Here is a 23638-nt window from a genome sequence, read left to right as displayed (position 1 = left end):
CATGATTGGATTGAAGAACATCGGACTCGACTACAGTTGGCCTTTGACGGGGCCAGGGGACGGTTGAAGATGGCGGCTGAGCGCCGGAAGAAGAACCATGACCAGCATGTTCGTGATCGCCCTCTAAGTGAAGGCCAGCTAGTACTCATTCGTGATTGTAGTACCAGAGGGCGTCATAAAATTAGAGATTGGTGGAGCTCTGTGATGTACCGAGTTCTAAAAACGCCTAAGGCTGGTGGAGCAGTTTACGCCATCGCACCTGTGGATGACCAGACCCAGGTCAGGCACGTCCATCGAACTTTGTTGAAGGCCATAGTAAATGTCTCTGGTGTCTGCCCTGGTAACCCTTTGCCTATGGAGTCAACATTTTCATCAGATGAATCTTCGGATGATGAGGACCTGGTGGTGTTGAGGCAGGAAGGCCCGGGGGGAGTGTCTGGTTCCTCACTGTCTAGGCCAGTGGCAAGGACATGTGCTGCTCAGAAGTCTCCTTTGCGGCCTGCTGAAGTCCCAGGCCCCTCAGTGGTTTCTCCATCAGTAGTGAGTCAGCCACTTGGTTCCAGAGTGGTTCCAGCCATGAGTCATCCTTACTCCCAGGAAGTGGAAGTGCGAAGGACAACCCGAGCAACGGCAGGCCAACACTCTAACGCTTACCATCTTCCGAGGCCTGCGGGGGTGATGGCACAAGGGACTGTAAGCTCTCTCGACCCTGTGTCTAATGCAGTTGCTGCCCTTTTTAGACCCTGGAGTTAGACTTTGTATTCCATCGTCGGGTCGACGATTTAAAAAGGGGGGGGTAGATTGTGGCAGTATGACTATTTTAAGTACCTGTGCCTTTAAATGGGCGGGCCGACTTGTATTGTAATTCGTGGTAGCGCCCTATAAAAATGGCAGTGGTTGGCTGGGGGTCAAACGCTGGCAAGGTTCTTCCGGTTACCTGACTTCGTGGTAAAGATCTGCATACGACGGATTTATTGGAGGCGGCTGTTTGGTAGGTGGCAGCGGGTACGTTTTATTCCATTCTGTTTCGGCTCACTTGTACTCAACCGGTGGGTGCACGTTGCTGCGGGTAAATGGTGGGGCTGGCGACTTGTAATGGGCTTGTGTAAAATCGCCCGTAAGTTCGCTCTAGGTTCGTGATTGTGGGTTTTAATTAACTTGTTTTGCCTGGCGCCATCCTTTGCAGGCAACGTGGAGGGAGTTTATCCGGCTGGTTGGAGATCACTACGCCATTAAGCATTGCTGCTCTGCCTGCTTTTACAGCTGCGGTCTGGATTGCCTGTCCTGCAGTTGCTGCTGCTTTGCCTCTTTGCCTCTGCTCTTGTTTTCTCTCCTTTTTTTTCGTGTATTGAATGTGAGGGATTTTATTTTGTGTGTTTTAAGATTCTTTGGGGTTGGGATGCCATTAGGGAGGAGGGGAACTTTGTGGTGGCATGTTGTATTGTGTGTATGCATGGGAGTTGTAGTGTTTTGTTTCAGGATGCCATCTGCTGTTTTGTCTGTTTAACCTCCTACCCTGTGTGGACCAGCCCCGAGGTTTTATCTCGTCGTGTGGATGGTGTTTTTAAATTTGGTTGTAATAAAAGATTGTAAGTGGAGCCACGTCTCTTGCTGCCGTGTATAACGGACCTGAGTACCTTTCTCTTGGAGTTTCATTTAGCTTAGGAACTATTTCCCTGGGCGCAATTCCCAGGGTGGCGTAGTCGGTGTCTTAAGGGGTGGTTCCCCTGAACTCTGAGCCCAGCGCTGCGACACACACATACCCCATTTCTTTACAAAGTCATATCTTTACACTGGAATCTATAGATACCACCTTATTTTATTTATATGCCTTCATTTTCTTGTTTTTACATATATTTCAAGTCCAGCTAATCATAAGCTCTTATATCCTAATTACCAGGAAAAATGCTGCACTGAAATAACCAAGTGTGACATGGAGGTTCAGGGGGGGTCACACTATCATCTCACACCTCCAAAGTTGAGGATTACAATCTGTCTTCTGGTCTTTGTGGGGGGAGTTTGAATTGTCTCCCTGTGTAGTGTGGTCTCCTCCCACAGTCCAAAACATGCCCTCAGGGTAACTGGTGCCTGTAAATTACCTAAAGATTATAAGCCTGTGCATGAATGTTCCCTGTGAGGGACGAGTGTCCTATCTTGGATGCACCCCTGCCTTGTGCCCTATGCTACATAAGACAGGCTCCTGGTTTCCCCCTGTGACCCTGAACAGAACACATGGTTAGATAAAATTAACAACAGTTTTTTTCCTGCTTGATGATTTCGCTGTATGCGGTAGCTATGACACCATTAGCTTAGGTTAGGTTTTGCTAGAAAATAAAAGGCTAGATATTTCACACTGTCCCAGTGCACAGCACCAATATGAACAGCAGGTGAGGTTTTAAGGGCCAGTAATCAATGTAAGATGCAGCACGATGTCGTGCCTATAATATGCATTTAAGATTGCATGTGCCTTTTATATATGTTAGTTGAACTAAATAAAACCACTGTACAAAAATTAAATCTTTAAATGTGATTCACCAGATGTAGAAAATAACATTTAATTTTTTATTCCCTAAACATATTTCTGTCTTCTGCTTTTCTTAACTATGCAGTATGACACTTACTTCACTAGGTTTGCATAGAGAGGCAGCAGCTGGTGTGTGAAGGTCAGGGCCACTTCTCCATCACAGAAAATGCTACAAAATCCTTTCCTAAGATCTAAAACCTGATAACAGCATTATTATCTGTCTTTGCATCTCTGACCTGCCGTTTCCCTCATGTTGCAGTTGTGGATAAGTGAGTCTCCCGATGGCATAAGGACATACTGTAGGATACCAGCTTTAGCTGCTGAGGCCTGGGATCCCTGCTTCTGAAGCCTCCATGTTAAGGCTTTGCAATTTACATTATCAGTCGAAAGTCTGGACACACCCAGCCACCTACAAAGGAGAGTGATAGCATGTCACATCACATGACTTGGCCATCCAACCTAAACACAGCAGAAATAGTTTTGGAGGAGTTTGGCCAGAAAGAGAAGGAAAACTGGCCAATGACTTATTATGCTAAAATTATAATAACTATTTGAATAAAAATTAATATCCTATGTCCTATAATAGGTTGGGCCAGTGGTGGCCTAATAATTAGAAAAGTGCACTTGTGATTGAAAGGTTACTAGTTTGAATCCTCGACCAACAACATACCACCCCCAAGCACTGCTCCTTGGGTACTAAATACTGTAATAACTGCCCCCTGCAATGTCACAATGTTACATCCAGAAGACAGATTTCATTTTTGTGTGGTGTGCCATCAATGGGAAGTTTTCACTTCACTTAATTTGGCCTCTGTTCCTGAAATTTGCAAAACATCATGTCTGGGTCAGTTGTGTAGGTCATGTGATTTCCAGTCCCGTGTTGGACATCCGCTTCTTCTGCATTCAGATCATTCTCATCATAAATCAAAACAGAATGTCTTTGAATACTATTCTTTTAACATTAATGTGGCATTAATATGGTCATATGTATCTGATCTAGTGTTTGATGATTAAATCAATGAAGACTCAGGCCCTTCTCTTGAACGACCACAGCAGTGCAATTTCCCTGCAGAGCTAATTACGAATGTGATTGTCATGTTTCCCTGGGTGTTACTGTGGAGTCACATCATTCCTCTGTAACAGTGCAGTAATTATGGAAGGCAAACAACAGAATCCAGAAGCATATAAAGGCCTACAGGTCAGCTGAACTGATAGAGGCATCAAACAGCCATACAGAGGAGGACATGGTGATACTATGTAATCTGGCAGAGATTAATGCATCAGGCAATTAGAACGGGATCCTACAGGCCGATAATATGATGAGACAAAAGCCAGCATTTATCCTGATAGTACAGCACTGTGGGTCTTCACAGAAAGGCAGACCCAGACGTTCAGTTAGAAGGAAGCACCGTGTCTGTGAACGACACGTCAAGGTGGCTCAGATGGAGAACTCCTCCAGTGAACTTGTTTTTGTGCTCCATGGCTTGAATGAGACTAAAACAAAGAGACAGATATTTTTTGCCATTTCTCTTCTTGTCTACGTTTTCACCATTTTTGTGAATTTAACTCTGATTTTGATCATTTTACTGGAGAAGATTCTCCATGAGCCCATGTTCATCTTCCTCTGTAATCTGTGTCTAAATGGAATCTGTGGCTCTACGAGTTTCTATCCAAAGCTACTGATTGACCTTCTGTCAGACTCTCATGTGATCTCATACACTGCATGTATAATTCAGATATTTGGAATCAGCATATATCTTGTCTGTGAAATAACTAATTTAACAGTAATGGCTTATGACAGGTATGTTGCGATATGCAAACCATTGGAGTATCACTCTATTATGACGCTTCAGAGGGTGAGAATGTTGCTCCAGATGATGTGGTTCTTATCTTTCTTTGAGATAATTGTCTGGGTTATGTTGGCAGTCAGGCTCCCCTTGTGTGGATCCAGAATTGAGAAGCTTTATTGTTTTACCTGGGATGTGCTGAAGCTGTCATGTATAGATACCACCTTAAACAACTTATACAGCTATTGTTGTTTGTTTTTTCATACATTTCAATTCCTGCTACTTATAACCTCCTATATCCAAATCACCAGGATATGTATAAAATCTCAGATAGAACGTAGTAAGTTCATGGAGACCTGCCTGCCCCATCTCATCACTTTCGGTACCTTCGCCATTTCGCTTTTATTTGATGTTGTATCAGCACATTTCGGCTCAGACGCCTCCCTGCAGGCTCTCAGAAACAGCCTTTCTATAATGTACCTCATTGTTCCTCCAATCCTGAACCCTCTCATTTATGGTCTGAAACTGAAGCAGCTTCGTAGGATTGTGTGGAGAAGGTTCAACAGCAAAATTGCTGCACTGAAATAACCAAGGGTGGAATGGAGGTTCGGGGGGGGGGGGGGGGGGGGGGGGTCACACACTCGCCTCACACCTCCAGGATTGGGGATTACAATCTGTCCTCTGCTTTCTTTGTGTGGATTTTGCATTTTTACCCTGTGTTGTGTGGTTTCCTCCCACAGTCTCAAGCATAGGGTTACTAGTGTCTCAAGGTTGCCCATAGATAATGAGCTTGTGCCCTGTGAGGGACTCGTGTTCTGTCTAGGGAGTACACCAGCCCTGAGCTGCCTAGGATTGATTCCAGGCCCGGCCCACCGCAACACGTCATGTGAATCAGAATAAGTGCTCAGAAGAAATAAGCAAGTTCCTTCTGCATGATGATTTTGGCCTGCATGGTCTCTATAATGCCTTTAGCTTAGAATGGCAATTCCTAGAAAAGAAAGAGGAGCCAGACATGTTACAGTGTCCCAGTGCTTATATACAGTACCGTATTAAATGACATACATGTATGAGGAATGAAGGGACAGTAATCGATGCAAAAGCCAGCAAGATGCTTTATGTTCTATGTGCATTTGAGATCTGATACGCCGTATATATCTGCTTAGAGGATATTTATAAAATGTAACTCATTAGTATATAGCAATGTTTTGAAAACAGATTTCTATCTGAGGCAGAAAATGAAACAGGTGTATAGTTAATTCCCTCACCATGCTCCTATCCTCTGTTATTGTTGCGTATGCAGTACGATGTTTAATTGGGTAACTGCATTTATGCAGAATAATAGCGGTGGGGGATAAAAAAGTCGGAGCCGCTTTGCATTGCAGACCCAAAGCCTGCTCCAGGCTGCCACAGAACTGCTGCTAAATCCTTTCATAGGTTTTTACTTGAGACCTACCACCTGATAACAGCATTATTATCTGTCTTTGCATCACTGACTTGCTGGCCACTAGGAGGGACCTGCCTTTTCCCTCATGATCCAGTGCTGGATGAGCGAGTCTCCCGATGGCATCAGGAGATTGGAGACAGACTTTAGCTGCTGAGGCCTGAGACCCCTGACTCAGAATCCTCCATCTTCTGGCTTTTTGAGGCTCTCTGCCATGCTGACAGTGTGCTCTTTAAGGTCTGCTTAATGCACTATATGGTCATGTGACTGTACTGTTCATGCTTTTCCTGCTTAATAAATATATTGAACAAGCACTATACTTTAGTTGCCATCTTTTGTGGCAGTGCACACATACCCCATTTCTTTACAAAGTCATAACTATACACTGCAATCTATAGATACCACCTTGCAGTATATCATTGATATGCCTTCATTTCCTTGTTTTTCCATATATTTCAAGTCCTGCTAATCATAAACTCCTATATCCTAATTACCAGGAAAAATGCTGCACTGAAATAACCAAGTGTGACATGGAGGTTCAGGGGGGGTCACACTGTCATCTCACACACCTCTAAGGTTGAGGATTACAATCTGTCTTCTGCTCTTTGTGGGGGGAGTTTGAATTGTCTCCCTGTGTAGTGTGGTCTCCTCCCACAGTCCAAAACATGCCCTCAGGGTATCTGGTGCCTGTAAATTACCTAAAGATTATAAGCCTGTGCATGAATGTTCCCTGTGAGGGACGAGTGTCCTATCTTGGATGCACCCCTGCCTTGTGCCCTGTGCTACATAAGACAGGTTCCTGGTTTCCCCCCTGTGACCCTGAACAGAATACATGGTTAGATAAAATAACCACAGTTTTTTTCCTGCTTGATGATTTAGCCCTATGCAGTTGCTATGATGCCATTAGCTTAGCTAAGCTTCCGCTAGAAAATAAAAGGTTAGATATCCCAGTGCACAGCACCAATATGAACAGCAGGTGAGGTTTTAAGGGCCAGTAATCAATGTAAGATGCAGCACGATGTCGTGCCTATAATATGCATTTAAGATTGCACGTGCCTTTTATATATGTTAGTTGAACTAAATAAAATCACTGTACAAAAATTAAATCTTTAATTGTAATTTACCAGATGTAGAAAATAAAAACATTAAATTTTTTATTCCATAAACATATTTCTGTCTTCTGCTTTTCTTAAACTATGCAGTATGACACTTACTTCACTAGGTTTGGACGGTGAGGCAGCAGCTGGTGAGTGAAGGTCAGGGCCACTTCTCCATCACAGAAAATGCTACAAAATCCTTTCCTAAGATCTAAAACCTGATAACATCATTATTATCTGTCTTTGCATCTCTGACCTGCCGTTTCCCTCATGTTGCAGTTGTGGATAAGTGAGTCTCCCGTTGGCATAAGGACGTACTGTAGGAGACCGGCTTTAGCTGCTGTGGCCTGGGATCCCAGCGTCTGAAGCCTCCATGTTGAGGCTTTGCAATTTACATTATCAGTCGAAAGTCTGGACACACCCAGCCACCTACAAAGGACAGTGTTAGCATGTCACAACACATGACCTGGCCATCCAACCTAAACACAGCAGAAATAGTTTTGGAGGAGTTTGGCCAGAAAGAGAAGGAAAACTGGCCAATGAGTTATTATGCTAAAATTATAATAACTATTTGAATAAAAATTAATATCCTATGTCCTATAATAGGTTCGGCAGTGGTGGCCTAATAATTAGAAAAGTGCACTTGTGATTGAAAGGCTACTAGTTTGAATCCTCGACCAACAATATACCACCCCCAAGCACTGCTCCTCGGGTACTAAATACTGTAATAACTGCCCCCTGAAATGTCACGATGTTACGTCCAGAGGACAGATTTCATTTTTGTGTGGTGTGCCATCAATGGGAATTTTTCACTTCACTTAATTTGGCCTCTGTTCCTGAAATTTGCAAAACATCATGTCTGGGTCAGTTGTGTAGGTCATGTGATTTCCAGTCCCGTGTTGGACATCCGCTTGTTCTGCAGTCAGATCATTCTCATCATAAATCAGAACAGAATGTCTTTGAATAGTATTCTTTTAACATTAATGTGGCATTAATGTGGGTATATGTATCTGATCTAGTGTTTGATGATTAAATCAATGAAGAATCAGGCCCTTCTCTTGAACGACCACAGCAGTGCAATTTCCCTGCAGAGCTAATTAGGACTGTGATTGTCATGTTTCCCTGGGTGTTACTGTGGAGTCACGTCATTCCTCTGTAACAGTGCAGTAATTATGGAAGGCAAACAACAGAATCCAGAAACATATAAAGGCCTACAGGTCAGCTGAACTGATAGAGGCATCAAACAGCCATACAGAGGAGGACATGGTGATACTATGTAATCTGGCAGAGGTTAATGCATCAGACAATTAGAACGGGATCCTACAGGCAGATAGTATGATGAGACAAAAGTCAGCATTTATCCTGATTGTACAGCACTGTGGGTCTTCACAGAAAGGGAGACCCAGACTTTCAGTTAGAAGGAAGCACAGTGTCTGTGAACGACACGTCAAGTCAGCGCAGATGGAGAACTCCTCCAGTGAACTTATTTTTGTGCTCCATGGCTTGAATGAAACTAAAACAAAGAGACAGATATTTTTTGCCATTTCTCTTCTTGTCTACGTTTTCACCATTTTTGTGAATTTAACTTTGATTTTGATCATTTTATTGGAGAAGATTCTCCATGAGCCCATGTTCATCTTCCTCTGTAATCTGTGTCTAAATGGAATCTGTGGCTCTACGAGTTTCTATCCAAAGCTACTGATTGACCTTCTGTCAGACTCTCATGTGATCTCATACACTGCATGTATAATTCAAATATTTGGAATCAGCATATATCTTGTCTGTGAAATAAGTAATTTAACAGTAATGGCTTATGACAGGTATGTTGCAATATGCAAACCATTGGAGTATCACTCTATTATGACGCTTCAGAGGGTGAGAATGTTGCTCCAGATGATGTGGTTCTTATCTTTCTTTGAGACAATTGTCTGGTTTATGTTGACAGTCGGGCTCCCCTTGTGTGGATCCAGAATTGAGAAGCTTTATTGTTTTACCTGGGATGTGGTGAAGCTGTCATGTATAGATACCACCTTAAACAACTTATACAGCTATTGTTGTTTGTTTTTTCATACATTTCAATTCCTGCTACTTATAACCTCCTATATCCAAATCACCAGGATATGTATAAAATCTCAGATAGAACGTAGTAAGTTCATGGAGACCTGCCTGCCCCATCTCATCACTTTCGGTACCTTCGCCATTTCGCTTTTATTTGATGTTGTATCAGCACGTTTCGGCTCAGACGCCTCCCTGCAGGCTCTCAGAAACAGCCTTTCTATAATGTACCTCATTGTTCCTCCAATCCTGAACCCTCTCATTTATGGTCTGAAACTGAAGCAGCTTCGTAGGATTGTGTGGAGAAGGTTCAAGAGCAAAATTACTGCACTAAAATAACCATGGGTGGAATGGAGGTTCGGGGGGTGGGGGGGGGGGGGGGGGTCACACACTCACCTCACACCTCCAGGATTGGGGATTACAATCTATCTTCTGCTTTCTGTGTGTGGAGTTTGCATTTTTTCCCTATGTTGTGTGGTTTCCTCCCACAGTCCAAAGCATAGGGTAACTGGTGTCTCAAGGTTGCCCATAGATAATGAGCTTGTGCCTGTATGTGCCCTGTGAGGGACTGGTGTTCTGTCTAGGGAGTACGCCAGCCTTGTGCTGCCTAGGATTGATTCCAGGCCCGGCCCGCCGCACCACGTCATGCGAATCAGAATAAGTGGTCAGAAGAAATGAGTAAGTTCCTTCTGCATGATGATTTTGGCCTGCATGGTCTCTATAATGCCTTTAGCTTAGCATGCCAATTCCTAGAAAAGAAGGAGGAGCCAGACATGTTACTGTGTCCCAGTGTTTATATACAGCATAAAATGTCATTTGAAGAATGAAGGGACAGTAATCGATGCAAAAGCCAGCAAGATGCTTTATGTTCTATGTGCATTTGAGATCTGATACGCCTTATATATCTGCTTAGAGAATATCTACAAAATGTAACTCATTAGTATATAGCAATGTTTTGAAAACGTATTTCTATCTGAGGCAGAAAATGAAACAGGTGTATAGTTAATTCCTTCACCATGCTCCTATCCTATGTTATTCTTGCGTATGCAGTACGATGTTTAACTGGGTAACTGCATTTATGCAGAATAATAACGGTGGGGGATAAAAAAGTCGGAGCCGCTTTGCATTGCAGACCCAAAGCCTGCTCCAGGCTGCCACAGAACTGCTGCTAAATCCTTTCATAGGTTTTTACTTGAGACCTACCACCTGATAACAGCAATATTATCTGTCTTTGCATCACTGACTTGCTGGCCACTAGGAGGGACCTGCCTTTTCCCTCATGATCCAGTGCTGGATGAGCGAGTCTCCCGATGGCATCAGGAGATTGGAGACAGACTTTAGCTGCTGAGGCCTGAGACCCCTGACTCAGAATCCTCCATCTTCTGGCTTTTTGAGGCTCTCTGCCATGCTGACAGTGTGCTCTTTAAGGTCTGCTTAATGCACTATATGATCATGTGACTGTACTGTTCATGCTTTTCCTGCTTAATAAATATATTGAACAAGCACTATACTTTAGTTGCCATCGTTTGTGGCAGTGCACACATACCCCATTTCATACACTGGAATCTATAGATACCACCCTATTTTATTTATATGCCTTCATTTTCTTGTTTTTCCATATATTTCAAGTCCTGCTAATCATAAACTCCTATATCCAAATTACCAGGAAAAATGCTGCACTGAAATAACCAAGTGTGACATGGAGGTTCAGGGGGGGTCACACTGTCATCTCACACCTCCAAGGTTGGGGATTACAATCTGTCTTCTGCTCTTTGTGGGGGGAGTTTGAATTGTCTCCCTGTGTAGTGTGGTCTCCTCCCACAGTCCAAAACATGCCCTCAGGGTAACTGGTGCCTGTAAATTACCTAAATATTATAAGCCTGTGCATGAATGTTCCCTGTGAGGGACGAGTGTCCTATCTTGGATGCACCCCTGCCTTGTGCCCTATGCTACATAAGACAGGCTCCTGGTTTCCCCCTGTGACCCTGAACAGAATACATGGTTAGATAAAATAACCAAGTTTTTTTCCTGCTTGATGATTTCACTGTATGCGGTTGCTATGACACCTTTAGCTTAGGTTAGGTTTTGCTAGAAAATAAAAGGCTAGATGTTTCACACTGTCCCAGTGCACAGCACCAATATGAACAGCAGGTGAGGTTTTAAGGGCCAGTAATCAATGTAAGATGCGGCACGATGTCGTGCCTATAATATGCATTTAAGATTGCACGTGCCTTTTATATATGTTAGTTGAACTAAATAAAACCACTGTACAAAAATTAAATCTTTAAATGGAATTTACCAGATGTAGAAAATAAAAACATTTAATTTTTTATTCCCTAAACATATTTCTGTCTTCTTTTCTTAACTATGCAGTATGACACTTACTTCACTAGGTTTGCATAGAGAGGCAGCAGCTGGTGAGTGAATGTCAGGGCCACTTCTCCTTCACAGAAAATGCTACAAGATCCTTTCCTAAGATCTAACACCTGATAACAGCATTATTATCTGTCTTTGCATCTCTGACCTGCCGTTTCCCTCATGTTGCAGTTGTGGATAAGTGAGTCTCCCGATGGCATAAGGACATACTGTAGGAGATCAGCTTTAGCTGCTGAGGCCTGGGATCCCTGCTTCTGAAGCCTCCATGTTAAGGCTTTGCAATTTACATTATCAGTCGAAAGTCTGGACACACCCAGCCACCTACAAAGGAGAGTGATAGCATGTCACATCACATGACCTGGCCATCCAACCTAAACACAGCAGAAATAGTTTTGGAGGAGTTTGGCCAGAAAGAGAACAAAAACTGGCCAATGACTTATTATGCTAAAATCATAATAACTATTTGAATAAGAATTAATATCCTATGTCCTGTAATAGGTTGGGCCAGTGGTGGCCTAATAATTAGAAAAGTGCACTTGTGATTGAAAGGTTACTAGTTTGAATCCTCGCCCAACAATATACCACCCCCAAGCACTGCTCCTCGGGTACTAAATACTGTAATAACTGCCCTCTGCAATGTCACAATGTTACGTCCAGAGGACAGATTTAATTTTTGTGTGGTGTGCCATCAATGGGAAGTTTTCACTTCACTTAATTTGGCCTCTGTTCCTGAAATTTGCAAAACATCATGTCTGGGTCAGTTGTGTAGGTCATGTGATTTCCAGTCCCGTGTTGGACATCCGCTTGTTCTGCAGTCAGATCATTCTCATCATAAATCAAAACAGAATGTCTTTGAATACTATTCTTTTAACGTTAATGTGGCATTAATGTGGGTATATGTATCTGATCTAGTGTTTGATGATTAAATCAATGAAGACTCAGGCCCTTCTCTTGAACGACCACAGCTGTGCAATTTCCCTGCAGAGCTAATTAGGACTGTGATTGTCATGTTTCCCTGGGTGTTACTGTGGAGTCACGTCATTCCTCTGTAACAGTGCAGTAATGATTGTAGCAAACAGCAGAATCCAGAAGCATATAAAGGCCTGCAGGTCTGCTGGACGGATAGAGGTATCAAACAGCCATACAGAGGAGGACATGGTAATACTATGTAATCTGGCAGAGGTTAATGCATCAGACAATTAGAACGGGATCCTACATGCAGATAATATGATGAGACAAAAGTCAGCATTTATCCTGACTGTACAGTACTATAGTTTTTCTGAGCAGGTCTGTTAGCCATGCAAGCCAGAGCCAGACGCTGTCACGGCAGGGGAATGCAAGTAATAAGGAGGACACTATAGCAGGTCTGTCCGGTGAGCAGATTTTAATATCTTCTCCGAAATACAAGAAGGGGGGAAAAAGACAAAAGCATAGATCCAAAAATCGTGATTGAAGTACGGGCAGCGGTCAGGCAATCTGTCGATTTCCAGGGGGACAGGCGAAGCTCAGAATCTGGGGACAGGCGGGTGGTCAGTCGATCTTTGTCTGTAGTCAGAGGGCTATGCTATATTCGTGGTCAGGGTAAGCAGAACAGGGGTCAGGGAAACAGGCAGGCAGAGGCGCAGACAGGTAGGGGAATAACGGGACAGAAATGCTCGAACTAGCAAAAATAGCTGAACTAGCAAAAATAGATGAATATTCCAGAAGCGAATGAATAGGATCTCTCATTAACCCTGATGGACATCAGCTGTTAGAAGGAGGCATACAGTAACCAGTTCTGCAGATCCCTGGGACAGGTGAAGAGGGAGCGCTCCAGCCACTGCTCAACTCCCTCCTTGGGAAACCCCGGGGGTGGGGCAGGGAAGCCCTGCATGATGTCGTAAGGGCTTCCCCAGAGCAATCCATGACAGATGCTCAGTTAGAAAGAAGCTCTGTGCCTGTGAATGACACGTCAACTCCGCTCATATTCTATTCCCAAAGCATAATTCTGTCTTCTACTTTTCTTAACCATGCTGTATGACACTTACTTCACTAGGTTTGGACGGAGAGGCAGCTGCTGGTGGGTGAAGGTCAGGGCCACTTCTCCAGAGTTATTATACTAAAAAATAATAAGTATTTGAATAAAAATGAATATCCTATGTCCTGTAATAGGTTGGGTCAGTAGTGGAAAGAGCATTTGTGATTGAAAGGTTACTGGTTTGGATCCCACCAACAATGTACCACCCCAAAGCACTGCTCCTCAGGGCATTGAATAATAATAACTGCCCCCTGCGATGTCACAATGTTGCGTCCAGAGGACAGATTACATTTTTGTGTGGTGTGTCAGCAATGGGAAGTTTTCACTTCACTTAATTATCCTCTGTTCCTGAAATTTGCAAAACATCATGTCTGGGTCAGGAGTGGAGGTTATGTGATTTCCAGTCCCGTGTTGGACATCCGCTTGTTCTGCAGTCAGATCATTCTCATCATAAATCAAAATAGAATGTCTTTGAATAGTATTCTTTTAGCGTTAATGTGGCATTAATGTGGGTATATGTATCTGATCTAGTGTTTCATGATTAAATCAATGAAGACTCAGGCCCTTCTCTTGAACGACCACAGCAGTGCAATTTCCCTGCAGAGCTAATTAGGACTGTGATTGTCATGTTTCCATGGGTGTTACAGTGGAGTCACGTCATTCTTCTGTAACAGTGCAGTAATGATTGAAGACAAACAACAGAATCCAGAAGCATATAAAGGCCTACAGGTCTGCTGGACTGATAGAGGCATCAATCAGCCATACAGAGGAGGACAAGGTGATACTATGTAATCTGGCAGAGATTAATGCATCAGACAATTAGAACGGGAATCTTCTGACTCAGACCTACAGACTGATAAGATGATGAGACAAAAGCCAGCATTTATCCTGACTGTACAGCACTGTGGATCTTCTGAGCAGGTCTGTTAGCCATGCAAGCCAGAGCCAGACGCTCAGTTAGAAAGAAGCTCCGTGTCTGTAAACGCCACCTCAAGTCAGCGCAGATGGAGAACTCTTCCAGTGAACTTATTTTTGAACTCCATGGCTTGAACGAGACTAGAACAAAGAGACAGATCTTTTTTGGCCTTTCTATCCTTGCCTATGCTTTCACCATTTTTGTGAATTTAACTCTGATTTTGACCATATTGCTGGAGAAGATTCTCCATGAGCCCATGTTCATCTTCCTGTGTAATCTGTGTGTGATCAGCATTTGTGGCTCTACAAGTTTCTATCCAAAGCTACTGATTGACCTTCTGTCAGACTCTCATGTGATCTCATACACTGCATGTATAATTCAGCTATTTGGAATTGACACATATTCATTTTGTGAAATGAGCAGTTTATCAGTAATGGCTTATGACAGGTATGTTGCAATATGCAAACCGTTAGAGTATCACTCTATCATGACGCCTCGGAGAGTAGGAATGTTGGTGCAGATGACGTGGTTATTAACTTTCTTTGAGGCAATATTCTGGGTTACTTTGACAGTTAGGCTGCCCTTGTGTGGATCCAGAATTGATAAACTTTATTGTTTTACCTGGGATGTGGTGAAGCTGTCCTGTATTGAAACCACCGTATACAATTTATATAGCTATTTTTTCATGGTTTTTCACTTATCTCAGGGTATGCTAATTATAATCTCCTATGTCCTAATTATAAGGACATGTGTTCAGTCCCAGGCAGAGCGTAATAAGTTCATGGAGACCTGCCTGCCCCATCTCATCACAATGAGTACCTCTGCCATTTTTGTGTCTTTTGATGTTCTGTCAGCACGTTTAACCTCAGAAGCCTCCCTGCAGGCTCTCAGAAACAGCCTTTCTATAGAGTACCTTATTGTTCCTCCTGTCCTGAACCCTCTCATTTATGGTCTGAAACTGAAGCAGCTTCGTAGGATTGTGTGGAGACGATTCAACAAAATTACGGCACTGAAATAACCAAGTGTGGCACGATGCTTCGGGGCGGGGGGGGGGGGGGGGGGGGGGGGGGGCTCACACTGTCGCCTCACACCTCCAGGGTTGGGGATTGCAATCTGTCCTCTGCTCTCTGTGTGTGGAGTTTGTACTCTCTCCCTGTGTTGTGTGGTTTTTTTTCCCCCATAGTCAAACAATTAGGCTAACTGACGTCTCTTAGTTGCCCATATGTTCTTTTCATTTTAATTTTCATATTTTATGTTCATTTACTGCATGCATTTTATTTTTCATTTTATTTCCTGTAAAGCAGGTTGAATGACTTTTGTCTTTGAAACTGTGCAATACAAATGACTTGATTTGCCTCGACATGCAGTAGATAATGAGATTGTGCATGTACGTGCCCCCTGAAGTACTGCTGTCCTGACTTCTTCTATTGCTTGATGATTTCGGCCTGTATCAAAATATCACTATTATTTGCGCAAGAGAAATTCAGTATCTGGAATCCTTTGGTTTAAACAAATTTTTCGGTTCTTGTCATTGTTCAAAGATTTCTAGTTTATTAAATGTATTAATTACCCACTATACTTTTGCTGTGTTGTAACACTTCTATATACAGTAAGACAGATCTTCAGGTTGCCAATTTATTCATTGATTAAATAACAAACCATCTGAAGCTTGATCATATTACATAATTGTTGGTTTAAATGAGATAGTGACCCTACCATAATTCAACAATGGAATCAATTTGAAAGTAATCACTTGTCATTAATGTGACATTAATGTGGACATAACTAACTGATCATAGTGTTTGATGATTAAATGAATAGTGATTTATGTCCATCCTGTACAGTAAGTGGCCATCCTCAAGCAATTTCCCTGCAGAGCTAATTAGGACTGTGATCGTCATGTTTCCCTGGGTGTTACAGTGGAGTCACGTCATTCCTGTGTAACAGTGCTGTAATGATTGAAGGCAAACAACAGAATCCAGAAGCATATAAAGGCCTACAGGTCTGCTGGACGGATAGAGGCATCAAACAGCCATACAGAGGCGGACAAGGTGATACTATGTAATCTGGCAGAGGTTAATCCATCCATCCATCCATTTTCCAAACCGCTTATCCTACTGGGTCCTGGGGGTCCGGAGCCTATTTCGGAAGTAATGGGCATGAGGCAGGGAACAACCCAGGACGGGGGGCCAGCCCATCGCAGGGCACACTCACACACCATTCACTCACACATGCACTCCTACGGGCAATTTAGCAACTCCAATTAGCCTCAGCATGTTTTTGGACTGTGGGGGTAAACCGGAGTACTAAGTGGAAACCCCATGATGACATGGGGAGAACATGCAAACTCAGGGAGAACAGGCGGAGACTCGAACCCGGGTCCCAGAGGTGTGAGGTAACAGTGCTAACCACTGCACCTCCATGCCGCCCCAGGCAGAGGTTAATGCATCAGATAATTAGAATGGGATCCTTCTGACTCAGTGCTACTGGCAGATAATATGCTATGACACCATTAGCTTAGGTTAGGTTTTGCTAGAAAATTAAAGGCTAGATATTTCACACCGTCCCAGTGCACAGCACCAATATGAACAGCAGGTGAGGTTTTAAGGGCCAGTAATCAATGTAAGATGCAGCACGATGCCGTCCCTTTTTAATATGCATTTAAGATGTGCCTTTTGTATATGTTAGTTGTACTAAAAAAATCACTGCACAAAAAACTAAATCTATAAATATAATTTACCAGATGTAGAAAATAAAACTTTTTTCGTATTTTATTCCCTAAGCATATTTCTGTCTTCTACTTTTTTAACTATGGCAAACAACACTTACTTTACTAGGTTTGGACAGAGGGGCATCAGCTGGTGAGTCAAGGTCAGGACCTATGAAAATGCTGCAGTGTAACACCCTATAAGAGCATGATTATCTGTCTTTGCATCACTGACTTGCTGGCCACTGGCAGGGACCTGCCTTTTCCCTCATGATCCAGTGCTGGATGAGTGAGTCTCCCGATGGCATCAGGAGATTGGAGACAGACTTTAGCTGCTGAGGCCTGAGACCCCTGCTTCGTAATCCTCCATGTTCAGGCTTCTCAAGGCTTAGTGCCATGCTGACAGTGTGCTCTTTATGGTCTTCTTAATGTGCAGTATATGGTAATGTAATTATACACATATGGGTCAAATATGGGTTAAATGCAGGGGACACATTTCATTGTGGTGTGTCAGCAATGACAATTAATCATTTTCACTTCACTTAATTTTGCCTCTGTTCCTGAAGTTTGCATAACATTATGTCTGGGCCAGGATTGGAGGTCATGTGATTTCCAGTCCCACATTGGAGGTCATGTGATTTACGGCCCGACACTGTAGGTTCTCTTACCAAAGGTCACTCAGTGTTCCGCAGCCAGACCATTCTCATCATTAATCGAAATGAAATCACTTTGAGATGTACTCATATAACATTAATGTGGTCATATGTATCTGATCTAGTGTTTGATGATTAAATCAATGAAGACTCAGGCCCTTCTCTTGAATGACCACAGCAGTGCAATTTCCCTGCAGAGCTAATTAGGACTGTGATTGTCATGTTTCCCTGGGTGTTACTGTGGAGTCACGTCATTCCTCTGTAACAGTGCAGTAATTATGGAAGGCAAACAACAGAATCCAGAAGCATATAAAGGCCTACAGGTCTGCTGGACTGATAGAGGCATCAAACAGCCATACAGAGGAGGACATGGTGATACTATGTAATCTGGCAGAGCTTAATGCATCAGACAAGTAGAACGGGATCCTTCTGACTGATAAGATGATGAGACAAAAGCCAGCATTTATCCTGACTGTACAGCACTGTGGTTCTTCAGAGCAGGTCTGTTAGCCATGCAAGCCAGAGCCAGACGCTCAGTTAGAAAGAAGCTCAGTGCCTGTGAACGTCACGTCAACTCAGCGCAGATGGAGAACTCTTCCAGTGAACTTATTTTTGTGCTCCATGGATTGAACGAAACTAAAACAAAGAGACAGATCTTTTTTGGCCTTTCCATCCTTGCCTATGTTTTCACCATTTTTGTGAATTTGACTCTGATTTTTACCATATTGCTTGAAAGAATTCTCCATGAGCCCATGTTCATCTTCCTGTGTAATCTGTGTATAAACAGTATCTGTGGTTCAACAAGTTTCTATCCAAAGTTACAGATTGACCTTCTGTCAGACTTTCACGTGATCTCATATTCTGCATGTATAATTCAAATATTTGGAATTTCCACATATTACCTTTGTGAACTGAGTAATCTAACAGTAATGGCTTATGACAGGTATGTTGCAATATGCAAACCGCTAGAGTATCACTCTATTATGACGCCTCAGAGAGTAGGAATGCTGGTGCAGATGACGTGGTTCTTATCGTTCATTGCAACCATTATTGGGATTGTGATTATAGTCAGGCAGCCCATGTGTGAATTCAGGATTGATAAGCTTTATTGTGTGAACTGGGACATGGTGAAGCTGTCCTGTATAGAGACCATATTAAACAAGTTATATGGCTCCTTTCTCACTGTTTTTCACTTGCTTCAATTTATGCTGATCATAACCTCCTATATCCTAATCACCAGGACATGTGTTCAGTCCCAGGCAGAGCGTAATAAGTTCATGGAGACCTGCCTGCCTCATCTTCTCACATTGGGAACCTTTGCCATTTCTCTTTCTTTCGACGTTGTATCAGCACGCTTCGGCTCAGACGCCTCCCTGCAGGCTCTCAGAAACAGCCTTTCTATAATGTACCTCATTGTTCCTCCAATCCTGAACCCTCTCATTTATGGTCTGAAACTGAAGCAGCTTCGTAGGATTATGTGGAGAAGGTTTAACAGCAAAATTACTGCACTGAAATAACCAAGCGTGGCATGGAGGTTTAGGGCATCATACTGTCACCTCACACCAGGAATGGGGATTAGAATCTATCCTCTGCTCTCTCTGTGAATTTTCTCCATGTGTTGCACAGACTTTGTCCCACTGTCAAAAGACGTACAATAATAGTCAAGAGTTTGGACACACACAGCTGTCTACAAAGGAGAGTGATAGTGTCAGGTGACCATGACCTGGCCATCTTACAGAAAAAAGCTGCGAATGAGTGCTCAGAATAGATGTGAGACCTCTTTCAGGACAGCTGGAAAGGCAACCCAGGAGACCACCTCATGAAACCAGCATAGAGGAGACAGTGGGATCAACTAGTCCCTGGAACACAAGTGCCTTGCTAAAGGGCCCAATGGAAAGATCCCTCTGCCGACCCAGGGAATTGAACCAGCAATCTTCTGAGTCGCAGTGCACAGAGCTGCCCTACCCTTCAACAAATTTTTTTTTTTTTTTATACTTTTTTGGTCAGTGCATGATCCATATATGTTCTTTTATCATTTTATATCTTTAGAATTATTCTAAAATGTAGAGAAGAGTACATTCTATGTGTACTGTAGGTGTGTCCAAACTTTTGATTGTTACTGTACATTTAGGATAACTGGTGCCTCTAAATCGCCGATTGATTATGAGCCTGTGCATATATGTACCCTGTGAGGAACTGGTGTCTAATCTTGCGTATACCCCAGCCTCCTGCCTTTAACAGGATATGTGGTCAGATGAAATAACTCTCTCTTTTTTCTACTGCTTGATGATTTTGGCCTGTGTGGTTCCTATAACGTCTTTAGTTTATCTTGACTTTTTCCAGAATTGAAGTAGCCAAACATTTTACAGTGTCCTAGTGCACATAACCTGTAGAAATACCTGACGAGGTGTGAGGGGCCAATTATCAATGCAAAACCCAGCAAGTTGCCTTGTGTTAAATGTACATTTAAGATTTGATGTGTCTTGTATATCTGCTTAGTGAATATTTACCAAAACTACTCATCAGTGCACAAAATCTGAATGTCTTTAAAATGTGTCTTTTGTCTGATCTATCCCCTCACCATGGTTCTGTAGACTGGTCTTCTCATGTACTGTACGCAGTGCAAGGTTCAATGCAGTTTGCTGAGGCCTCCTCGCAGTGCAGTGCTCCTGGTGTCACATTAAATTGCCAGTTTCTGGACAAATTAACACAACCAGTGTTAATCTTTATTGGAACAATGAAGAAGCAGGCACTGGGGTCACCACATACCTTTATACATCCAAAAAAAAAAGTTCTGCATTAAACATGCAGGCTGTTCCCTTCCATGTGCACTGGTCATCAGTTCCTTTCTTAGAAACACAAATGGAACAATAGTTTTTTTCCCTGCTTGATGATTTCAGCTTACAGTACATGGTCCCTCTAATGCTTTTAGTTTAGCTTTGCTTTTGCCAGACCAGAAGTATCCGGACATATAACTGCCAGACAAGGCCAGAAAGGAGCCATGCATCTGATGCATTATTTGTAGTAGTTTTGGTGCAGAGACAAGCTGGCCCGGGAATGCTGGTAATACAGAAAATTCAGAATGACTCCTTAAAGATCCCAACTGAATTACATACCACCATCCACACCATCCCCCCCCGCCCCAGAATTCATAAACAGATGAGTCCCAACATCCAGGGTGTGGTACGACACAATCAGAACAGGAACACAACTTATGGAGTTGGGGAGAAACTGCAGTCCCGTCGCTCACTTCTCTCCAGAACCAGCTGGGCCCAGAACCAGTTAAGCGGTGTTCAGGTAGCTCACTGAAGCCTGGTTTACCCCCAACATCAACAATGAAGAAGTTCCTGGCCTCATGGATGCGGAACTGTTCCTCATAATATGATCGCAGAGGCCCACAATGAACTTCATGTTACACAAACACATATCTTGTGCCTTATAAACAGACAGGGATTTGGGACAGGGGCGAACTCTGTTGTGACGTGGGCACTGGGACAAATGTCTTGGTTGTTGCTTAGACTGGTGGACAATAAGCAAGGAGGTGAAGGCAGGAAATCACCAGGTATCATGGGCTGTCCAGGGACCAGTTCAGCCAACCAGGACTGATGGTCATCCTTGGGAGTCGTCCCGAGACCGAACAAGACCCATGGAAGCCTGCAGATTGTTAAACAAACGCCTGTGCCAGTCTGCTGGGACAGCAGGCCTCGGGAAGCCCGTCGAGATTTCACACAGCAGAAGGTTTCTGACATCACTACGGAGAACATCCTCCAAACTCAGGTTCATCACTGTAGTTCTGTAGTGACATTTGTTTGAATAGAAGTAGCCAAACATTATTATTAATTTCCTGCTGGCTATTTTCAGCCAATCTGGCCCATTGAAGAAATTCGCAGCATGTCTGACCCTAGTGGAGGATCCCTTATTCTGCATTAAGCAGCAAAGGCCATTTGACAGAATAAAATTAAGGAAACACGTTTGAAGAAAACTAGCGGTCATGTCCGAGGTGGCCAGCAGGAGCAGTACACCCTAAAAGCAACCTTTTTCTCAAGGGAATCCCTGAAGGGGACTTTATTAAAGGGACTTTAATCGTGGTTTGGTCCTTACAAGGACGTGTAGCGAAATCGGGCAAGTAACTGGGAACATTGAGGGGACGACTGGGGACGATATTACGTAGAAGCACATACTGTATATGCAGGTCTAATGGTGCATATACAAGAGATACTGCAGGTGCTGGTGACCGTCTAGACATGATGGGAAATGCTTGGGGCAACAAAACAGATTATCTCAGACTGGCCAATAGCGCCCTCTGTTGGCCACATGAAGACAGGCAGAGGCAGGTCGTGACAATAGCAGCCTAAAACAAATCCTCAAATATTCGAATATGGATTTTTGCTGTGGAATATGTAAATATTTTTAAATATTGAATTTTAATTAAAAAATGTTTGACATTCCAGGCCTATTCCAGAAAGGCAGAGAAAGGATGTGCACCAAAAATAATGCCACGCTGTCAGACGCAGACCAAGGACTTACAGTAGCATTCAGGTGTTATATTTGTCCTCATTTATGATGACAATGGGGAAGTGAGTCGAACAAGAACCTGAGGAGCAGCAGATGCTTGACCGTGGTGGATCTGGGAGCTAAAATGTCATCCAAAAAAACTAATCATGATGAGGGGTCTTTCCCATGAGGCACTGGAATATTTGAGCAGCTTTTTGAGCCCAAATGGCATATGGAGGCTTCTGGCTGAAACACAGCAAGTAAATCTGAGGTGCAGCTCATATAAGTATACCAGAGAAAAATTAGCTTCAGTAACAAGTATCCCAATGGCATCAGGAAATTGGAGACGGTCTTTAGCTGCTAAGGCCTGTGATCCCTGCTTCTTAATCTTCCATCTTCAGGCTTCTTGAGGCTCTCTGACAGGCTCTCTGAAGGCTTTCTAACAGGCTCTCTAACAGGCTCACTGACCGGCTCACTGATAGGCTCACTGACGGGCTCACTGATGGGCTCTCTGACCGGCTCTCTGATGGGCTCACTGACAGGCTCTCTGACAGGCTCTCTGACGGGCTCTCTGACGGGCTCACTGATGGGCTCTCTGACCGGCTCTCTGACAGGCTCTCTGACAGGCTCACTGACCGGCTCACTGATAGGCTCACTGACAGGCTCTCTGACGGGCTCTCTGACAGGCTCACTGACCAGCTCTCTGACAGGCTCACTGACAGGCTCTCTGACAGGCTCACTAACACGCTCTCTGACAGGCTCACTGACAGGATCTCTGACAGGCTCTCTGACAGACTCACTGACAGGCTAACTGACAGGTTCTCTGACAGGCTCACTGCCATGCTAACAGTGTGGAGTTCCAATTCATTTAAGAAGTAATGTAATTACTCTCTGCACATCTGTAATACAGTGTCCGGAATCCTGTCATCCAGATTTCTCTTTAAGTTCTTGTTACCATTCATGATTTTCCTGTTTATTAAATATATTACTCACCCACTGTCATCCTTTATTTCATTGCACAAAGCAGAATTTTGTGAACGTGTGGTTCGAAACATGATCAGAGACACGATTGTATGGTTAGATAAGTGAGTGGTTAGATTGGTATAGTGACCCTGTCTAAATTTACAAATGGCATGTCATCAAAAGCTTTAAATATTACATTAACATGACATTAATACGGGAGTAAGTAAATGATAGTAGTGCTGGACGATTAAATCAATAGTTCAGACCCTTCTTGTGAATGACCACACCTGTGCAATTTCCCTGCAGAGCTAATTAGGACTGTGATTGTCATGTTTCCCTGGGTGTTACTGTGGAGTCACGTCATTCCTGTGTAACAGTGCAGTAATTATGGAAGGCAAACAACAGTATCCAGAAGCATATAAAGGCCTACAGGTCTGCTGGACGGATAGAGGCATCAAACAGCCATACAGAGGAGGACATGGTGATACTATGTAATCTGGCAGAGCTTAATGCATCAGACAATTAGAACGGGATCCTACAGACAGATAATATGATGAGACAAAAGCCAGCATTTTCCTGACTGTACAGCACTGTGGTTCTTCTGAGCA

The 23638-nt window shown here is 43.3% G+C and overlaps 2 protein-coding genes and 1 long non-coding RNA gene across 16 annotated transcripts in view; 2 read left to right on the top strand and 1 right to left on the bottom strand.

Moving 5' to 3' along the window:
- The first annotated feature begins 3743 nt into the window (after positions 1–3743).
- LOC125712133 (olfactory receptor 1M1-like) overlaps positions 3744–23638 on the top strand; it is a 77169-nt gene continuing 57274 nt past the window's right edge. For 5 of the 8 annotated variants that reach the window (XM_048981817.1, XM_048981815.1, XM_048981820.1 and 2 more), the window contains exon 1: positions 3744–4868. In XM_048981817.1, the coding sequence (XP_048837774.1) occupies positions 3841–4868 (1028 nt within the window). In that variant the 5' untranslated portion in view covers positions 3744–3840. Of the gene's footprint in view, positions 4869–12404; positions 12463–17911; positions 19578–23638 lie in introns of those variants that run through there. The other 3 variants (XM_048981818.1, XM_048981822.1, XM_048981823.1) reach the window with 3 other exon arrangements.
- Positions 8082–23638, top strand: part of LOC125712134 (olfactory receptor 2G6-like) — a 62803-nt gene continuing 47246 nt past the window's right edge. Inside the window, exon 1 of one of the 7 annotated variants that reach the window (XM_048981831.1) lies at positions 8082–8139. Coding sequence is in view for 1 of the 7 variants with exons in the window: in XM_048981836.1 (XP_048837793.1) it covers positions 14230–14660 (431 nt within the window). In the remaining 6 variants the exon portion in view is untranslated. Of the gene's footprint in view, positions 8140–14229; positions 14661–15334; positions 16216–17911; positions 17946–23477; positions 23512–23638 lie in introns of those variants that run through there. The other 6 variants (XM_048981836.1, XM_048981825.1, XM_048981834.1 and 3 more) reach the window with 6 other exon arrangements.
- LOC125712155 (uncharacterized) overlaps positions 14192–23638 on the bottom strand; it is a 59819-nt gene continuing 50372 nt past the window's right edge. The window contains exon 3 of the long non-coding RNA XR_007383200.1: positions 14192–14286. This is a non-coding gene — a long non-coding RNA (uncharacterized LOC125712155). The remainder of the gene's footprint in view (positions 14287–23638) is intronic.

This window comes from Brienomyrus brachyistius, chromosome 17 (genome assembly GCF_023856365.1).
Source record: "Brienomyrus brachyistius isolate T26 chromosome 17, BBRACH_0.4, whole genome shotgun sequence".
Lineage (NCBI taxonomy): Eukaryota > Metazoa > Chordata > Actinopteri > Osteoglossiformes > Mormyridae > Brienomyrus > Brienomyrus brachyistius.
This window is presented reverse-complemented; position numbering and strand designations above follow the sequence as displayed.